The sequence below is a fragment of the Lepidochelys kempii genome, chromosome 5 (genome assembly GCF_965140285.1).
Source record: "Lepidochelys kempii isolate rLepKem1 chromosome 5, rLepKem1.hap1, whole genome shotgun sequence".
Lineage (NCBI taxonomy): Eukaryota > Metazoa > Chordata > Testudines > Cheloniidae > Lepidochelys > Lepidochelys kempii.
The window spans coordinates 96,681,471-96,702,779 of record NC_136384.1 but is presented as its reverse complement, the minus strand read 5'-3'; the positions used below and the strand labels follow the sequence as shown (position 1 = coordinate 96,702,779).

General features: G+C 41.5%; 1 protein-coding gene across 4 annotated transcripts in view; it reads left to right on the top strand.

Moving 5' to 3' along the window:
• The first annotated feature begins 1,919 nt into the window (after nucleotides 1-1,919).
• The window catches only part of PCSK5 (proprotein convertase subtilisin/kexin type 5), a 299,903-nt gene continuing 280,513 nt past the window's right edge, over nucleotides 1,920-21,309 (top strand). For 3 of the 4 annotated variants that reach the window (XM_073345119.2, XM_073345121.2, XM_073345122.2), the window contains exon 1: nucleotides 1,921-2,658. In XM_073345119.2, coding sequence (XP_073201220.1) covers nucleotides 2,461-2,658 — 198 coding nt within the window. In that variant the 5' untranslated portion in view covers nucleotides 1,921-2,460. Of the gene's footprint in view, nucleotides 2,659-21,309 lie in introns of all 4 variants that reach the window. The other variant, XM_073345120.2, reaches the window with a different exon arrangement.

Sequence of the window (21,309 nt, the reverse complement as noted above, 5' to 3'; positions counted from 1 at the left end):
GCTATTGATTTCAGTGGAACCAGGATTGGGCCCATTGTTTGCTAAAGAGTGAATCATTATTTGTGAAATTTCTAGAGGAGGTAAACCCATGGCGGTCTTGGAACTGAGGACAGAGGTAAATAGTGTGTTGTAATATGATTAGCAAATGATAATGCAAACTACAGAAAAACATACAGGGAAGAGAAAAATTTCCTGGCAAGTGAAATTTTAGAGACAGGGAACAGATAATTCAATGGGGGAGTAGAGAGTGGATTTTCCCGGTTAAAGTTAATGACAGATATGGGGGCAGGTTGGCTAGTAACAGAATGCAACAAAATTACAGAAAAAAATAAGTGAATTGGGTGCATAGAATATTTTAATATAGATTGTATAATTTTGTTTTATTGTTGCTAATTTACATTTAATTAGGGAGACAGCATATTTAGTGTTTAGAGCAGAGAACTGGGATCAAGATACTACCCACTTGCTATGTGACCCTTTGAAAGCACTAAAACTCTCATGTCTGTTTTCTGTAGGAATGGGAATATTAATGCCTGTTTCTGTAATGTTCTTTAGGGTCTCTGATAAAAAATAATACTTTGAATTTATATAGTGCTTTTAATATTCAGCTAGCTTTACAAACACTAATGAATCCTCACAACTCCCCTGGGAGGCAGATACATTGGTTTATGTATCCCCATTTTACAGATAAACCAAGGCTACGTTAAATGACTTGTTCAAGGTCACAAGGGAGCTATCATTGGCTGGCAGCAAATATGAGGATTTGCTTCAGGAAAACACTTTGGCACACACTTAACTTAAAGCATGTGAGTAATGCCATTGAAGACAACATTACTATTCATATACTTATTAAGAGCTACCATTAGAACTCATTAGGTCCTCATACACAGTTCTGGGCTCAGACCACTAGCCTATCCTTCTCTAAGACGAAGCCTCTTTGTGTAATTGGTGATGATATAATGCAATATTCAATATTCTTAGATACTCTTCAAAGACATTACATATTTATTATATACATTTCAAAAGCATCTGTTGCCACAGCATCCAGTGCTCCAACATAACATATCTAATATTTATACTATCATATGTTTTAAAATATAGTTGATGTGTGTGGATTTTTATTTTTCAGTGTTACTATGAAATAATATTTTCAAAATAATTAATATGTCAAGGACTACAAAGACAATCCTCCAACTCATCCCTAGCAGGGTATTATGAGGTGTGGCATAATTAGATCTAAAATTTTAATTCTGACTAACATTTTATATTGCAATAGCATCGCCATTTCAGTCAGGTTGGGTCCTCATTGTGCTAGGCATTGTACAAACACATAGTCAGTGGCAATCCTTGACCCAAAGAACTTATAATTGAAAAGAATTATGTTTATATGACAGGTATTTGAAATGTTTTATCCTGGATGATAAAGAAATGAGAGGGTTGATTTTATTCATGTGACAGGTTTTTTATGTGCAATTCTAGGTGTCTGTTTTTCTGTGCTGGTGTTGAGCACACTTTCTTTTATTATTATTGCAATGTATAAAGATATACACTATAAACTTCTGATGCATGGTTTTGGAGTTGGGTTTAGCATGTCTGTGCATGTGTACTCTAGGATGTGGCTGCACGCCTGGTGATGATACCATGTACGTTTACTATTATGCACGGTTCTTTGCACTGAAATAAATAATGAATTGAATCAAATCCACATCCCTTGCTGGCTGTTTGTTTTCGGTCGTGGGATCATCTCGCGCTGTTTGTTTAAGGCTTTTGTATTTGTAATGGGAAAAGGAAGGCGCTAGGACCGGGCTGGCTCCTGGTATCAGCCGGGAGGGAACTGGAGGAGAGAAGGGGGGTGCACAGTGACTTATGCAGAGAAGGCGCTGCTGCCATTTCCACTCACACTCCGCACTCACTACTCAGAGGGAGGGAGGCAGGGAGGGAGGGAGGTTACACAGGCTGACTGAACTGAGGAGCTCAGCTGCCAACACTCAACACTGCCTGCTGCTGCTGCTGCTGTACTCTGGGCAAGGGGAGGGAGGGAGAAAGAAAAGGAGAAGAAGAAAATAAAGAAGGAGAGAGAGAGCAGATAAGTAGAGGGGGGAAATCTGAGAAAGAAGGAAAAGCAAAGGACACCTCCCTCCCTACAGAGAGAAGACTTCCCATGTAGCAGGGGAACGAGGGAGAAGCCTGAAGCTCAGCAACTGAGAGAGAAACAAGTTACTTAATCCCTGGAGAGAGGAGGGACATTAATAATAACAACAGTTGCTGATGATAATAATCATACATAACCGCTAATAATTTAAACCCAAAGAAAGTTCAATGCAATATTCGAAGCTATTTCTGGTTGCCTCTTCGGGGTAACTTTGGAAGGCGCGCTGCTGCTGTTGTCGCCTGGAGGTGAGAGAGGAGCCTCGGAAGAAGGAAGAAGTTTCGTGGGGCTTGTTTGCACAGGAGGAGAAGATGGGCTGGAAGAGTCGCTGCTGCTGGGGAGGCGGAGGAGGAGGGGACCGTCTCTGCCTGCTCACCCTCTTGCTGGGGTTCCTGCTACCCGCCTGCAGGACTCGAATGTACACCAACCACTGGGCTGTGAGGATAACTGGGGGGCACCAGGAAGCCAGCAGGATAGCTAGCAAATACGGATACGTCAATATAGGACAGGTAACCCTCCTTCAAACTACATGCACTACTTTCTAGCAGATGGTAACGTTGCAGATGCCGCAGGCAGGACCTTCTCCCAGGTCTGCTGCTGCTCAGTCTGGGCTGGCACAAAGTTAAGCAAGGGAGCGCAGGGCAATGGAAAGGGCAGCTCGAAGTTTGCCCTTAGGTCTAGATGCCTCGGAGCCGTTCCCCGAGTGCAGCGTGTGTGGAGAGTCCTGTTCGAGTCAGCAGGGATGTGTTTGTGGCTGAATCCTGCCGGTGGATTGTAGTTGCAGAGGACTGTTTCTCCCCTTGGGTTTGTTTTGCGTGGCTGCGTGCAGGGTTTATTTTAGGCCAGGTGTAACACGTATGTTTTAATTGTATGTGTGTGTCCCGGGTGCCAGTGCTCTGGGGGGGATGACGGGAGTGTGCAATGCACAACAACAGCAGGAGACAGAAGTTTCTCCCTGCAGACACTTTTGGGGAGGGATTGTGCGAGTGAGGGCGGGGGATGTTCTCTGTGCAGCGCCGTGGGCATTTCTCAGACAGCTTCTCACGAGGTGGGAGCGTGCAAAACACCCAGCCAGGAGACGTTTGAAACTTCCTGCGTTCAGACAGTGGCTCTAGCAGCAGGAGTGAGAGGGGAGGGGAAGACAAACACCCAGCTTCCCCTCCTCCCTCCCCCCCCCCCCCCGTCTCCCCTGATTCCCCGTCTTTGTCCTAGGGCTTGGGAGGGTTGGGGGAAGATTACTGTCTCGGGGTGATTCAACCAGGTAAAGGAACGGGGGCTGGGGTTTTAAAATGCAGTGAGAATCGGTGCTTAGAAAAGGTGCCCCGGTTGTTATTTGTGATGGTTATGAATGTAAAATAAAGATCAGTTCATGGCGGGGGGTGGGGGAGATGACTGATGATAACGTGGACACAGCGTTAAAGCCAAAATACGCGCTGGTTCAGCCAGGTAAATTTCCGGCTAAACTTGGAATCCGGCCCGCCGCCGCAAGCTGTACTGGGGGGGGGGGGGGTTCAGGGGAACACGTTTGTCACGGAAATTAAATGCATCTAAGAAATTACCCTTGCCCCTGCTGACGCTGGGTGGAAGTGGCTCTACTGCGGATCGGAGCCGTCTGCCGCTAGGGTCGTGTTTGTGAAGGGGGAGGGGGGAGGAGATAGCTTGGGGGCAAGGAGTATCCGCTCTGTCCAAGCTATCAGAGCATCTAGCCCTCCCACAGCTTTCCCCACCTCCAAGCGTCTCATTCCATTTGTGCCGTTTCAGAGCATGAACTTTGAGCTCAGTCCCTGAAAATCAGCTCTCCCCTGAACAAGCAGACTAGGACTAGGAGAACACAGCTGCTGCTATTGCCAAGGTGGGAGTGGGGGAGTTTCTAGCCCCCATTTTGGACACCTTCCGGAGCGACAGGTTACGAGGAAGGAGGAGGAGGTGGCGAAAGGGTCGCCCTTTGTGCCCCTAGATGCCTGCATGTCGTCTTGCTGCCGCTCCGATTTTAGCAGGCAGCTTGGAGCGAGAAAAATAAACCAGACTAGCCCTGTTAAAAATCCAGTTGTGCATGGGCAGGGGGAAATATTGAGGCTGAGAAGAGATAATGTGCCGTGTCTGCACAGAGGGCATTCGAGGGCTGATGTACGGAATCTGACTGGGCTGGTGCTCAGAGATCTAGACTTTACATATCTCGGTAAAGGGAAGCATGCCTGTCAATGCCCGGGAAACACTGATTTCCTAAATTGTACATATGTACAATAAAATTACTTCCTCCTTTCTCCAGTTCATAATAAAACTGGAAAGCGGGAGAAGTAAAATCTTGAATTCAAGCAAATTTAACACAAAATCATACAAATCTTCCTTGATCTATGCCTAGTCAGTTAGAAAACATGGGGACTCTGCTGAATCCACAAATGCTTAGTTAGAAAACACCTGGAACTGTCTGGATCCAAAAACAGACCATGAGAAAATTATTGGATCCAGACACTTGGAGTGAGGAAATATCTGGTTCTTGCTGGATCCAGTCACATTTAGGAAGTACTCTGTTGCTGCATCTAGGCACAGATACTACAGTGAGAAAAAAGAGTTAAGGTACCCTTTTTCTGATGTGCACCCTGCCATACTGTCTCACACATTTCTTGGGATTTAGCCTTATAAAGTGTGAGTTGTTATCCAATGCATGGCAAACTGAGTGCTTAAAAATAAACAATACTGTTTTGCAATTAGTTTTTCTGGGTGCACTTTTAATTATACCAATTAAAAGTTTAGAACACAAGATTTAACATATACAGAAGACCTCTTCATCTCATGCAGGAAATTCACAAAAATACAGCTGCACTTCAGATATTTTTCACCCCATCAGATCAAAGGACAGTAACACTCACCCAGTTGTTAGTATAATAAAATCAGTTCACACATACTGTATCATTGTACTGAAAGTTTCAAACGTACTTCTCAGTTGTTCTTTGTCCTTCATTTTATATCTTAATCTGGAATAGTGCACATTTATTATTGTTAATTATTTACCTCAAACAATGTGGGATCACAAACACTGAAATTATATAAAATATCAAATACAAATAGTTAAATCTCCAAAAGGGCTGAATCCCAGCTTCCCTTTTTGTTCCCACAGTCAGGTAGTTTGAGGCACAAATAATCCTATTTAGGGGCACAAAATTATGGAGGAAAATGTATATGTGCAAATTGCACCCACTCTTTGGAAAATTTGGCTCCAAATTGCCATTTATATAAAATAAGTGAATCCAAAATTATAGCTACCTGCCCTATTGTTTTTGTGTCCCTTATTCTGTGTCTTTTTTCTTTTTTGTATCTTCATATTTGGGACTCAGTAGTTTGAGCATTATCATATTGTTCAAGTACAGAAACAGGCAATATACTAAGATGTATGGAGAAGGATTCTCTTCTGCCCCTTGTCTTATTTGCCATGCCAGATGGCTCATTTAGGGCTTGACCCTGCATTCTTTGCACACCCAAACCTTCCATTGGATAAATACGGAAAGCAGTAAGTAGCTTTTGTCTTCTTATATGTCAGTAAAGTGCCATGTATACACCCATGGTCTTATATTAATAATACATACATTGCTGATCAGGTGTGCAGATAGGGAGGGGACAAAATACAGAGCATATAAGTAATGGACAATTGGAAAATGCATAAATAGATCTAAAATTAAAGGAGTGCATAATGCTGATGCCCTTCATGTAAGTATTATTTAGGTATGCAGATGTGCAGTATGCAAATAAAAGGAAGAATATAGGAATATATTAACTGGGAAATGTGTTTTTGAGGGAACAAGTGAGCATTAGTGATGGCATGAACAAGTCTGGTAGTTGATTCCCAGGCTCATTCTGCTTGCTACCAAGCTTTAAACAGGAAAAAGCTGGCAGTGGACATATGCTAAAACATTCATGGAGATTACTACACATGTTTTGGCTACTGGATGTCATTTTTCTCATCAAATAGAGATCCCAGAGCATGGTTTATTACATATTTATGTGGTCTGAAGAGTGGTATGCATTTCATTTCCCAGAGTTTCATGGCTGTGTGAAGTTCACTTTAGGTCTGGCACTTTTAAGTTTCCGGTTACTCCTCGTGAAATGTTCTCCAAATGGCATTTTTGCATCAGAGTGTTCATTAGTGTGTCCCTGGGCATTCATGTGAGGAGTCTGTTCTGTTCTATTCCATGCCCCACCCCTGCTCTGAAAATTTGGTACCATTTTCATCAGGTTGCCAGATTGTTGGGTCTTCAGGTGTATGACATTGATTCTACATCCCTTGTTACCTTGTGGATAGCACAGAATTATGCCATTCAGAGTGTACATAATACAATTCAAAAGAATTATGGCACCATTCTTGAAAAGTATAACAGAACGTATGTAATCTCTACATGTGAAACAAAGCATACAGGTTATCTTGCAGGTAGCATATGTAGATTTTATAGAGCACAGGTGAAAAGAGATTTGAGGGTTAAGTTTTAAGGACAATGATTAAGGAAAGGAAAACTGGGAAGTTCAAGGAGTGGGATTTGGCTGTCTTTTTATTAGGGAGATTTAGAAGTCACAGACAAGGGAGAAGTGATGGTTGCTAACATGGATTTGAAGAGTGAAGGAATCAATCTGACCAAAAAAAAAGGATGGAAAGTGAGGGAGAAAAATCTATGCCAAGGACAGCCAGGGATGAGAATCTACTATTTATTGTGGCAAACCAATGGGAAGTGGCTGAAAGAAATCTGATAGTTGTGGAGTACAGGGAATAGACAGAACAGGACAAGATAAATTCAAAAGGATTGTGAAAAGTATTGTGATTTGATATCTGGTGCACTATTAAGACACTTAAAGTAACCAGTTAGCAGAGTCCTTTTCCAGTGGCAGAACTTGCTGCGTGTGCAACCTATATATTATGGCAGCCAAGATGGTTAGGATTTTGGTTTTGTAGACAGTGTTACTGCCAGGTGACCTGAAAGGGAGCCTTCTTCTGATTGGGTCAGTAGGAGCTGTGCTATGCTTATTTTGGCTTGAAGTTGCTCATTGCAAATCTTATGGAAGAACAGATCCATAAACAATCTGAAATGGACAAGAAACCATTAAAGGGTTCTGAACATGGGATATTACCACCTCCAGAGAGAAGTAAAGGGACATGGAGCTGCATTTACCACCTCCAGAGAGAAGTAAAGGGACATGGAGCTGCGTTTTTGGGTAATGGAAGATTTGAGAGTTGGGCTTTACAAAGAATGTGTAGAAGGCAAAATCTTGGCTCTTTAAAATCAGTGTGAGTCTTGCAATTGACTTCAGCAGGCATTTTACCCAAAGGAACAAAAGAACTACAAGAGTCTAGATAAGACACAATAAGGTCATATATAAGAACTGATGTCTAATATGGACAGTGTTTCAGAGGTTTTTGTGGGTAAAAGATTTTGCAAACCAGGAAGATCCCAACGATATTGTCAATTGACTGAGTTGAACTGAGGGGAGCAGTAGAGATGCAGGGCTTTGCTTCGGGGTGCTTTTGTTACTAGTTGATCTATCCATTTTGAATGAGTGGAGATGAAAGAAGTTATGAGAAAAAGCAAGCCAGAGGATGAGATTTAGGCAGGCTGCAAGTTAATTTAGGGATAAAAGAGGAAAGATGGTTTAAGTTTTGGATTTTATCTGCAGAGAAGTGATACTCAATGTTGACTTGAGAAAAGAGATGATCAGTGGAGATGAAATAATGGGCAGGAGGTTGTGAAATGAAGTTCAGACAATACACTGGAAAGGGCTGTAGAACATATGTTTTATGGGTTGTTGTTTTTTTGTGCTTTAATGGTTCCTTGGGGATGCATGTAAGTTAGCCCTTGTGTATTTTGCTTTGTTTGGGTGATTGGTAGTAAAATATAACAAGTGGTCCTTGAAATATCTGTTTGTTTTCATTGTCCAGCTGGTGTCTTAGTCCTGGCCATGGCTAGAAAAACTAATCAGACACCAGATGACTAGATCAATTAGTCAGGGGTAGATGTGATAGATGGATGAGGGAGGGGCCACTAATGAGGTCCAGAGGCAAAATGTTGGAGAGAAGCCCAGCTCCCTGCTACTCGCAGTTCCTGGTCAGATGGAGGATGGAGAGATTTCTACCAGTGTACTGTCTGTGAACCTTGCTTAGGGGCTTCATCTTTTATTTAAGTCTCTGACTAGTTGATGAACTTGAAGCTCCAGTCTTCTTTACTTCCCCCAAAGGAAGAAGGAGTTTTCTGTTACTTCTCTCACTGCATGGCCTCCTGGCAGACACAAGGTGGGAAAGGAAGAGGTTTTTGCTAAGCAACCCTTTCCTAGGCTCCATTTTTTTCATCCTCCTTTCCTGTGAATAACTCCAGTACTGTCTGTGCTGTTGGTGGTATTTTTTTCTTACCTTTACAAGCATGAAATTGACATGAGTCTTGACAATTGTACTGTCACCCATAGTTATTTGAATAGCTGCAGTGAAACTAACCAGAATATTACTAATTTCCTTCTTCTCTGGCTTGGGAAAGCAATGAACAGCAGCTGAGGTGTCAGGAAGATGACACTGCAGAACATTTGATTTGTGTTTGGAAGATTCTCTTCCTAAACATGAGGGCTAGAAATTTTTGTTTTTAAAAGGAAAGCTAAAATCCTGCAGAAATTGATGATATAGGTCCCTTATTGGTTCTGACAAGTGGGCAAATGGATTTTTCAAGCCTGAATTTGTTCACTAGGTTTTTTGTTTTGGTAAGACTGTCTTACCGATGAAGGCTCATTTTGATAACTGTAGGTAGTGCTGTAGATTTTGTGCATATTAATTCACACTGTTGGACCTGATTTCGCCTACACTTAAATCAGCGGGAGTGTTTCCATCTACTTTAATGGGAGCTGGATCAGGGCCATAGTACTTAGTTATTGACAGTAGGCCTAGTGTAAATCAATAATAACTCCATTAAAGCCAACAGAGTTACCCTAGTGTAAAGCCAGTGTAAGTGACAGTCCCAAAGCTTAGTTTGTTAGAGTGGGCTTTTGTATGACAGAAGTATCTTAAGTGATGACATAATATCCTGAATTTTGATTTTTAGTGATGACATTTTTGTTTTGTTTCTTAAGAAGGGGGGATTCTGGCCCACTGTAAATTAGCAGTTGGTGATTCCTTTGTTGTGTGGGAATCACTAGCTGGCATAAAGCTGTCTCTACACCATTCCCTCCCAGCTGTACCAAGAATGGGGTACACTTTATTGAACTTTATTGAACCCTGACCAGAATAATGGCCCTCTGGGGAGGCTGTTACAAGTTGGTATAATATAGAGCACTCTAGAGGTTGCTTTAAGTTACACTGTGATTGAACCAGCTCCCAATAGTTACAGGGTGACATATCTCCTCCCCTCGCCCCACATTATACTGAGCAGAGCTCTAGCACTGAGCTGAGTATCTGTTGCTAAATCTTGGAATAATTCCACCTTACATTGGCTGTCTAGAGATAGAAGCTGTTGAAGGATTTATTAAAATCATGTAGTGTGTTTTGCACTTTGTTCAATTGTTTGCAGTGTTGTTGTAGCCATGTTGGTCACAGGATAAGAGATGGACAAGGTAGGTGAGGTAATATCTTTTATGGACCTTCCACCAATAGAAGTTGGTCCAATCAAAGATACTATCTCACCTACCTTGACTTTGTCCAGTTGACAGATCATAGAATCATAGAATATCAGGGTTGGAAGGGACCTCAGGAGGTCATCTAGTCCAACCCCCTGCTCAAAGCAGGACCAATCCCCAACTAAATCATCCTAGCCAGGGCTTTGTCAAGCCTCACCTTAAAAACCACAAAGGAAGGAGATTCCACCCCCCCACTAGGTAACGCATTCCAGTGCTTCACCACCCTCCTAGTGAAAAAGTTTTTCCTAATATCCAACCTAAACCTCCCCCACTGCAACTGGAGACCATTACTCCTTGTTCTGTCATCAGCTACCACTGAGAACAGTTTAGATCCATCCTGTTTGGAACCCCCTTTCAGGTAGTTGAAAGCAGCTATCAAATCCCCCCTCATTCTTCTCTTCCGCAGACTAAACAATCCCAGTTTCCTCAGCCTCTCCTCATAAGTCATGTGTTCCAGTCCCCTAATCATTTTTGTTGCCCTCCGTTGTACACTTCCCAATTTTTCCACATCTTTCTTGTAGTGTGGGGCCCAAAACTGTACTCCAGATGAGGCCGCACCAAAGTCGAATAGAGGGAACCGATCATGTCCCTCGCTCTGCTGACAATGCCCCTACTTATACAGCCCAAAATGCCTTTAGCCTTCTTGGCAACAAGGGCACACTGTTGACTCAGATCCAGCTTTTTGTCCACTGTAACCCCTTGGTCCTTTTCTGCAGAACTGCTGCCTAGCCATTCGATCCCTCGTCTGTAGCGGTGCATGGAATTCTTCCGTCCTAAGTGCAGGAATCTCCACTGGTCCTTGTTGATCCTCATCAGATTTCTTTTGGCCCAATCCTCTAATTTGTCTAGGTCCCTTTGTATACTATCCCTATCCTCCAGTGTATTGACCACTCCTCCCAGTTTAGATATGTTGTAACTCCATTGATATACAATGGTTTATCATTATTCAGTGAGAGAAAAGGAAGCTTTTTTCGACACAGCCATGAAAATGATAGTATACTGATATGTCACTTTAGTTCCCATAGTTTTCCTTGTTTCCTGAAGTACAGCTTCTCACTGGAAATACATTTGTGGTTTAGTGCTAACATGTTAGTGCTAACATGCTAACATCAATACAGTGCAGAAAGGGATGCTAGTTTAGTGACACATGACCTGAGAAGAGGTTTAAAATCCAGCAGCTCGATTCTGGCTCTGACACTGATGCTTTCCATGGTCTTGGGAAAATCACTTAACCCTGTCTTCCTCCACTTCTCATTGTATAAAAAGGGGGCTGATAATTAGGGATGGGTACATGAGTTTCCTCTAATTTCAAATATTGTGCCTTCAAAGTAAGGAATGGGCAGTGAACCTTTTGAGGTTTGTGTTCAGTTTGTTTTGCCAGTTCCATTCTGCTGCCGCCAGCCTCAGCTCTGAGCCTAGAGTACTGCTCCTAGCTCAGGCGGGGCACTCTACCTCTTCCCAATCATGCAAGTAAAGTGGGAGAGAGAAGAGGCTTCTACCCCTGAAAAGAGGGAAGGGATGAAGTTTTCCTTTCTGTGGCTCCAATGGAGAATAGGAATGGAATAAAAAACAATCTGTTGCCTCCATACTAAAGTGAAGTAGGGGTGAAGACTCTTTGCTCCTTTCCTTGATTCAAGGGAAGGGGTGAATATATAGGTACCCTCCCCATCCCCACAACTCCTCCCTTCACACCTTGATTGTCCCAACAGATCGTCCCTTCTCTTCTACAGATTTCGTCTGTGTAAAGGCGGCTAGTGACCTACCCTTACCTTTCCGTCATCTTCTGGAGGCAACAGTCTACCTCTTCCCCAGTATTCTGCATTGGGCAAGGCAATAAGGACACTCAGTGTTACAAGGATAGTGTACTAAGCTCTAATATATGAGGAGCCAACCTGTGGCCATTGCAGATTACAGTATTATGTTATGGCTCTGTGCTTTGTAAAGATTTTATTTGAAAAGTCTCGGCTGAACCACAAGGTCAGGAGTGTTGTATGGGATTATAGTGCTTTTAGGCCAGTAAATCACACAAACAGTGAATAAATATTAATCAGATTCAAACCTGAAGATCTAGCAAAGGCACAGAGAAGCTGTTGTTGAAAGAAGAAAGATTGATTGTTCAGAAAGATTGAGTAGAATGGCTGCTAGCAACTTTCCAGTCCTAATGGGTTAAAGGGAGATTGCTGTTATCTCGATAGTTTCATTTAAGTCAGAAGATTACAGAAAATTGCAGCTGAACTAGAAAAGAAAGATCCTAAAATAAGGATTGATTCTTTTAATTGAGTGAGAGTAAAAGACTGCTGCTGGAGTTACCAGCATCTCCCACTGGCTGATGCAGAAAAACAAGATAATAGACCCTTGATGCTCTGTAGAAGCATTTTCAGCCACTCAGGACTGTTATATTTAAAGATTTAATACAAAAGACAGGTTTCAGAGTAGCAGCCGTGTTTCTTTCCACAAAAAGAAAAGGAGGACTTGTGGCACCTTAGAGACTAACAAATTGATTTGAGCATAAGCTTTCGTGAACTACAGCTCACTTCATCGGATGCATTCAGTGGAAAATAAGCTTTCGTGAGCTACAGCTCACTTCATCGGATGCATTCAGTGGTTTTCCACTGAATGCATCCGATGAAGTGAGCTGTAGCTCACGAAAGCTTATGCTACCACAAGTACTCCTTTTCTTTTATACAAAAGACAGGACACTTAGATCTCAGGTCAGTAGGTCACAAAACTGAGACAGGGCATAGCCACATGAGAATTTGGGACTTTGTATAATAAGCTTATATAGCCTGGGCATCACAGATACAGGTACCAGAGCTAAGATGTTAAAAGATCCTAAACTAGATATGTTATGAGCGATGTACAGAGATAGTGAAATTGCACAGATGTAGCTGAGAAAATTAAATACAGGCCATACTGAGGTAAACTTTATGGGGAAAAAACTCAGCTGAACAAGAAAGAAAGGCCGAGAGTTATAAACAACTACAACACTACAGAGAGAGCACAACACACGGACTGTCTGCTGCTGCTATTGTGCTAGCAGACATTCTGGGGTCATCAAGAAGTGTCCACCTTCTGAAGAGATCTGTAGAAAATAAAAGGAAAAAACATATTTTTGCAAAGCTTGCAGGCAGCAAAAGCGGCAAAATAAGACACATATGGCAGAATACAAAGAGGAGAGCATATCTGATGAATCCGTATTCAGCATTAGATATCTTGTAGGTGCAGTTAAGACTAAAGTAAAACAGCGGTTTATATTACTGAATGTGTGCACTGGTAAGGACGTGGGTAACGAAACCATGTGCCAAATGTGCTGTGGATCCACATGCAAACTAATAATCTACATGGATTATTTTAAATAAGACGAGGGGAATCTGGCTTTACAATATAGTGGAGTCAAGATACCATTATATGATGATTCTAAAATGAAGGCCTTAGGTCAGGAGTGGACAAACTTTTTGGTCTGAGGGCTACATCAGGGAATAGAAATCGTATGGCAGGCCATGAATGCTCACAAAATTCAGGTTAGGGTGCGGGAGGGGGTGAGGGCTCTGTTTGGGGGTGCGGGCTCTGGGGTGGGTCTGGGGATGAGGAGTGTGAGGTGTAGGAGGGTGCTCTGGGCTGGGACCAAGGGGTTCAGAGGGCGGGAGGGGGATCAGGGCTGGGGCAAGGGGTTGGGGCATGGGGAGAGGCTCAGGTGCAGGCTCCAAGTGACGCTTACCTCAAGCGGCTCTTGGAAGCAGTGGCATGTCCCTTCTCCGGCTCCTATGCATGGAGCGGCCCCCGACCCTGCTAGAGCATCGGAGCGGGGCCATGCAGCTACTTCCAGGAGCTGCGTGGTGCGGCCCCCAACCCTGCACCCCGGAGCAGGGCCATGCTGTGGCGCCCTGGCACCCCAGTGGGAGTGCCAGAACAGGGCCAAGCAGCATGGTGTGGCCCCTGACCCGGCACCCCCGGCTGGAGCGCCAGAGCGGGGCAAGCCCCAGACCCCGCTCCCCAGTGGGAGCTTGCGGGCTGGCTTAAAACGGCCCACCCCTGCCTTAAGTAAATGCACCCTGAGCTACATTTATAAGAATGAATTATGATTTAAACTTTCAAGTAGTGAAAGGGGTGAAGGAGCCTTTTCTCTTAGTAACCGTGGCAAAAGGCTCAGAGTGAATCAATAAAAATGGACACTGTATCCAAAGATGATACCAAAAGATAATGGCTGGCAATGGGGATCTGTTTCATGTACTTGGTTGCCTGCTAGGAAAGTACTATTTGAGATGGACCGAAAGTCAAGGAAGCAAAATTACCAGTACTGTTAAAAACACAGCTCAGAGTAAAAACAATCTCAAACTGAAAATGAAATTAGGACTTTGGCTGTTTTCTAGATAGGGCATCTGCTCACAGATGAAGCTGCACATCTAACTCCTGAGAAATTCTAGGAATACCTGGGAGAAAAAATGTCAAGCAATACAACACTTTATGGAATTTGTGAATACCTTACAAAATTTCTGCCCCACCCCTCTGATGTGTATAAGTAACAGACAAGGATCCTGTCTGGAAATGACAAAGCAATTAAACAGGTAAAAGAATTTGTCAGCCAGTACCCAGTACTTAAGTGCAAAGATGTACTTGGGTGCATACTTAGGGGATGCTCCAATTCAGCACAATGCAAATGAGAAGGAACTAGGTGCAGCCTTACTACAGGAAAGGCCTCCAAGCAGCTTTTATGTCAAGCTCACTTTTGCTTACACAGCAACAGTATGCAGAGAGTGAAAAGAAGGGAGAGATTCATTCAGTACCTGCATGGTGGAGATGTGATCAGTGATGATGATGCAGACCATAAGCCTCCAGAAAACTGCTTTCATAAACCTTTTCTATTACCACAAATGCCTTCCATGTAGATTCATAGAAGAAATATAATTTGAAGTTATATTATGGTAAAGGATCAGAAATACACAAAGTAGATTTCCTATCTAGAGCAGCACTACCTCAGACATACGCTATATTTGAAACACTTGATCATAAGACATTAAAAAAAGATAGCTTTTGCTATCGAACTCGAGGAAATTAACTATGCTAAATTGCTTTGTAGCTGGATCAGCATCTAGCCCAGATAGAACAGCCTGGACAGCAAGATTAACTACTGAAGCCAGTGAAAACAACAGGTCTGTGTGGAAAATGTGGAAGCTGAGCAATAGTGCATAGAGTACAAAACAGAATTATATGCATATGAACCAGAGTTGCTATACCCAACATTATAAGACCTGAGACATTGGCAAGAATCCATGCTAGCACACAGAAATATGTCGTCACAAAGCCAGAATTACTGTTCGTTAGACATACGTTGTTATAATTATTTATATTATAGTAGTGCCCAGAGACCTGAATTAGGATTGGACTTCCGTTGTGCTTCAGTCCTCACTATTGTGAGGATTAATCGGTTGACATTAGTAACATGATGTGAAGATGAAAAGTGTTATAGAAATGCTCAACAAAATTAATAGTAATAGTTGTAACAACAAGCTCTGATAACTCTCATGAACATATCACTGACCCAAATTTAACCTATGCTACTACATGAAAACATATTTCCTAAATAGTTGTATGCATGGTGTTATATTTTGCATTTGTAAAGGACTTCTAGAAAAAAAATGCAGCCACTGACTATGGATCTGATCCTGCAAACATATGTCTGTAAAAGAAGTTATGCTCATGAGTAGGATTACTCATGAGTGTAAAGTTACTCATGTGTCCACATCTTTGCAGAATTGGATCTTAGAATCATTAAGTTATAGAAAGAGAAGCAGCAGCCGGTCCACACTGTTGATCAACTCATGAGCCTTTTCATGCTGCCTGCATCTTTTAATCTATTTTTCCACTGTGTAAGTTAATGGAATGTTTCTTATTTGGTTGGTGACTTTCAGATAATAAGTATCCTACATTTTAGGGCAAAATCCTTCTGTGACATGCCACATTGAATCATGTGTCATGTCAGTAATGTTGAATGTCAAGCTGAGATAACCATCAACCTGAGAAATTGGGAAAATTCAGTTTTCTAACAGGAGGTCTGAAAACATTGAGGTTCAAATTCTGGCCTCATGTGCATAGATAACTCCACATGAAGTCAATAGGACCTGTTTCCATGCATAACTGGGGCAGAACTTGTCTCTTAAAACAGGAACCAGTGTTACCTCTCCCAGGATTGTACCATATTAACTATATGTTTAATCTGTGGTAAACAATTAGGAAAATTTGGTTTCCTATCAGCAGCCTAGCATACTGTCAAATGTTACTAGGCAAAAAAAGCATCTGTTATGGGGTCGTTAGGTTTGTCTCATTTTTGGTGAAGTAAAAGCAACCTTGAACTTTGCTCTTTTTTGCCAAAAGCAAGTAGGTCTTGCTCATGTTTGTTCTCTAGAGCCAAAATACAAATCTTAGCAGCATTGCTAGAACTCATGATTAAATCAGTTGCTACATTTGTACATGCATTCTTATTCAAATTGTGTGTGTGTGTGTGTGGGGGAAGGCTGCATTTGTGCCTGTATGAGAGTTTATTGGGCAGTGAGGGCATTGTTGATATCTGTATGCTGTGTGCTAGAAATCTGAGACTAGAATCTGAAGGTGGCCTACATTTTTAGCTGTTTAACTTAATTAAAAGTAGCAGGTAGCCTTCACTTCTGGATAACAAGAAGTAGAGAACATTCTATTTATTAATTTTGGTGGAATTTCTTGTGCCTATTGATATGGCAACCAGCTTTAAGTACAAACAATACACAAACCAAACAAAACTAAAAAACCCACATAAATTATATCTGCTACCCATAGCACATGGTGGTACCACCTGTCACCTGATCCTGCACATCCTTATATGAAAATTTTTACTCACAAAGGTAGTAGATATGCCCCAAATATTAAACCTAAAGTAGCCTAAATTAATAGGCAAAGTAAACTAAGCCAAAGCCAAAAAGTCAACCAAATCCCACCCTAAAAAATGATCTGAAGCTCCTCAGGGCAAGTTGGTCTCTAGTGGGCCAGCCAGGAGGAATGAATTCCAAAGGCAGGGCCTTAAACTGAGAATGGCCTGTCACCAACAACACAGCTGCATTGTTATGACAGGTTATAGAGTGAGCTGTGATCCCTCAAATAGTGAGGCCCCAATCCATTCAGGGCTTTAAAGATCACAACCAGCAAGAAGTGAAAAGGGGAGTGAGTGCAGGGATGTGAGCACCAGCCTTACAAGCTCACAGTAGCTTTCCCAATTTAAGTAACAAGTAGGCAGCTACACTCTTTTGTCACTGAAGCTTATGGATAGTCTTCAAATGTAGCCTAACAGAATGTTCTAGTTGTGTACTCTTGAGGGGACAAAGTGCCTACTTATCCATCATAATGTGAGCATTAAAGAGATGTGGTTGCAGCTACCTGGCCCACCACTGATTATACCCAAGAATCCAGCAGCATTAATGCCTTCCATCAGAGCCCCAATGTAACAGGGTCTGACCTGAACTGGCATCAAGCCCTGACACTGTCTCAGATTTGTTTTCTTGAGCTTCTTAGCAACTGCCCCCAGACCCTTATGAGTCAAATACACTTCTGAGGATCTGGTTTATTGAAGCACAGATTGCATATCAGCTTATAGGACGTCTTTCCCCAACTTAACATTAATTTGGTTCCTTGCTGAGCTCAACAGTTCTTTCCCAAAACACAGATCTTGCTCCCTGGAGTTTCCTCAAACTTCTTAAGGCTTCTGCCCCTCATTGCAAAACTCCACTCAAGTCTTTCTGTCTGGCTACCGTAGAAAACCCTTTTCCGGAGTTCTCTCTGACCCTACAGCTCCTGAAAGGGCATTCCTACTCCCTGCAAGTCTCTTTCCTTTCTCTACTGATGGAACAGACTCCTTTTTGTAGAAAGTTCCACCTTCAGCCTGCTACCAAGTGAATCTGGTCACTTGACTCAGCCACCAGGCCAAGCCCATATCCATCATCTGGGGTGTGATCGGTCGACATACATGGGGTTGCTGAGCTCCCAAAACGGGCCAGCACACACTGGGGTACCTAGACTGTGGACTGCTTTGGCGAAGTCAATCGCATGTCATCAGTAATTGGTGCTGACACCACAACCGCCTACTCTTCTAGATGCTTCCCCTGCCAATGAGCAGCGTTTCCATCTTGTTAGGGTTGAGTCATTTCCCTTTCTTGGTCATGTGCTGGGAACATAGTGAAACTGTTGCATTTGGATAAGGAGACATTGAGTTGACTGTAGCCTGAGAATGACATTAAAGCCCCAAACATGTAATAATCTCCCTACTGTACATACATGCTCAGTGAGCAGGGGGCGTGAGAAGGTGGTTAGTAGGATCTATTGATCTATCTCTTTACATTTCTGACACATTTAAGGTGATGCATTATTTTGAAGCTGCCTTTTCAAAATAGTATGTGTCCAAAGATGTTTTAAATATTAAACAATTCAGCAGACTTTGCAATGCAGGAATTATATGGCATGAAAAGTAAATGTTTTACATTTGAAACGCGGTCTGTATGTTTAAAATACATCTTCTTTTATGCCGTTCATTATTTATTTCAAAGCTGAACAAACTTCCTATATTTAAATGAATGGAACCATGTATTAAATAAATGTACACTAGAGATCATAAAAATAACCTGCCATCTGTGAAGGCAAAATGTTTTTCTTTCCTTTGCACAAATAATTTTTGAGACACAGCTATGTATGTATTCATTGATCTGTAAAGTTCTAAAGGATTTCTTTCCCAAAGAGGATGTCCCAAAAGAGTATTCCTTATAAATGTGCAATAGACAGACCCCAAGTTTTGTCCTGAATACTTTCAATGGCTTTGGTAAATCTAGATACCTGATCACCAACTGTAGCTGGACCTCACAGTTTTCACTGACTTAATAATTTTAATGCTGTAGCCAAGTACTTTGAGGGGTGTCAGTACTATAAAATGTAGATCCAGAACTTTTTTCCTGATTGAGCCTGGATTCATCAAGATATATGCTAGGTGTTGTCTCAGTAAGAACTCAGTGCAGTTTCCATTAACGATTGTGAAAAGATTTCCATTGATTTAAGTGAAAGTTGGATTGAGCTCTAGTAGTCCACCTGACACTACTGATGAGTGGGAGCAGGAGGGGGACCTAACTGTCTGAATTATGGGGGATGTAATTTTTTACTGTTATTTCTGACTTGACTTAACTAGATTAAATAAACAGTAGATTCCTACCTGACTATACCTAGAACGAACAGCTCCGTGATTTGGCATAATCCAGATTTTGTTTTGCCAAACATCATTTAAACTGGTAGCATGTTCCTGATGTTTCCTTTCTGATTTGGTGTGCATGCTACAGGATCTGATATTTTTCTTGAAGCTTGTCTCTAGGTCCCGCCAAATACAGGTGTTTTCTTACTAACAAGTATTGAATTTCAATATCTACCTATAGGACTCCATGCTGAAACATGAGTAGTCCTTGCATAAGTAGTTCCATCAAAGTCAATGGGGCTACTTGCATGAGTAGGGATTGCTCATGTGAATAAGGGGTGTGGGATTAGGCCTCAGTATTTCATTAGAATATAGTAGTGCCTTTGTAAGGATCTTGCTTTGATCAAATAAGATATGTGCATATTATCACTGAAATATCTGGATCTGGGATTGTTTGACCTTTATTCATGCTCTGTTAAGCTTGTTGTGCAGAGTGGTAGATGATTAGACTTTGATACAGGACAAAGTCAAAGAAGTATGTTACAGTTTCACTGTTGTGGCAGTTTACACTGATAAAATGATTGATTGAACTAGGCTGATGGGTATTTAATAATGCCACACATCACGTAGATGAACTAAACTCATTCCCAAAAATTCTCATGAGTCACAGCTTTATTCTTCTTCAAAAAAATGTAGTGAGGATGGAGGGGGAAATTACTCAATAAAGTCTGATATGAAAGTCAATACAATGAAAACATAATTACTATAGCCAATAAGAACTGAGTTCAGATTTGTAAGGCAAAGTACAGTCTGAAAAGGTTTATGGCTGCAGTTTTAGGTGTTTTATGGAAATAGCATGACTACTGTACGTTGATGCGTCAGTCACTTTGAAGGTTATAAGATCTTCTGATATTAATGCATTAGTGAGTTTTATGCTGAAATTAAAATAAATGAACAGAAACATAGCATCATATCTGAGTTGGCGCCCTATCCTGCAAACCCTTACTCATGCAATTAGTTTGATTAGACCAGATTATTCTCTCGCTTAAACCAGTTTAACTCAATTGACTTCAGCAAAGTTACTTCTGATTTACTTGGTGCAAACGAGAAGAGACTTTTGCCTAGTGGGACTGCTCAGGCGGGCGAGTGAGGGTGTTCAGGATTGGCCCATGTTATTAAACATTTTGTGGTCAATTTTCAAAGGAAATTAATGCCTGTTTTTTCCCCATGAATCTGTTTTATTAAAACATAAAACCTATTTAATAACTTATCTTTATACGATTGGCATGATTGAAATAACAGTGATTAAGGTCACCTTGTAAAGTCACATTATTTTCCAGAATTATAATAATATATTGATGAGAGTCCAAATTAATCCCTCCACCATCAGCAGTGCTTAGGGTTTGGCATAGTCATAAAATATGGAATATGTCAGTGATGTAAGGTACTTAAATGAACATTCACGGTACAGTATGTATATTCCTTTTCTTTTCTTTCATTCTCCTTTTGCATTTCTCCACTAAACCAACATGAAATAGGGGTAGAAGTCAGTAATAACAGCAATGAAGATTATTCTAAGGAAGACATATATCAGCTTTTAAATTACCAACTGGCGAGTTAGAAAAGAAAAGAGAAGAAGGTTAGAACAAAAGCTGCAGTTGTGTGAACCTCTTGAAATGTTAAAGAGATTTGTTTCCTGCCCAACAGCTTTTTTTAGAGAAACAAACATTATCATTTTTCCCTACAGCTTCTTTTTAGGTCCAAACAGCATTTGTTGTCACTTGAACTTGCATGGATAACGATTACAAAACTTTCTTTATATCACTACAGATGTCAGAGGTAAAGTCTATTTACTTTGTGGAAAAGGATTAAAGTATTTACTGAACTTATTTTGTAGTTCCGATGGAAATGCAATGAGGTAAATAGTTGGGTTCAACAAAGAGGGAGATGAATAATCAGTTTAAGAGTACATTGTTTTATTTGACAGGGACATTAACTTACCTAAAGGTCAATCCCTCCCTTCATAAAACTCTCATTAATGGTCCATAATTGTGTTTTCATTTTGTGGGATGGTTAGGCTGGCTATGCTGCATGATAACATTAACATGAGAAATCTGAAAATGATCTTGTTTAATGCTAAGACATCTGCTGAAGAACTGAAAAAAAATCCTGTATCTGTGTTTCTTAAATTTTGAGTCCTTTATTTTTAACATATTATTAAAATCATAACCTCTCTTTCAGTCCTTGAAAGGAAATAGATGGAGGAGGGGTGTTCTTTATGGACTTCAAAAGGCAGAATTCAAGTTTCTTTTAATTTGGAGTATTTGAA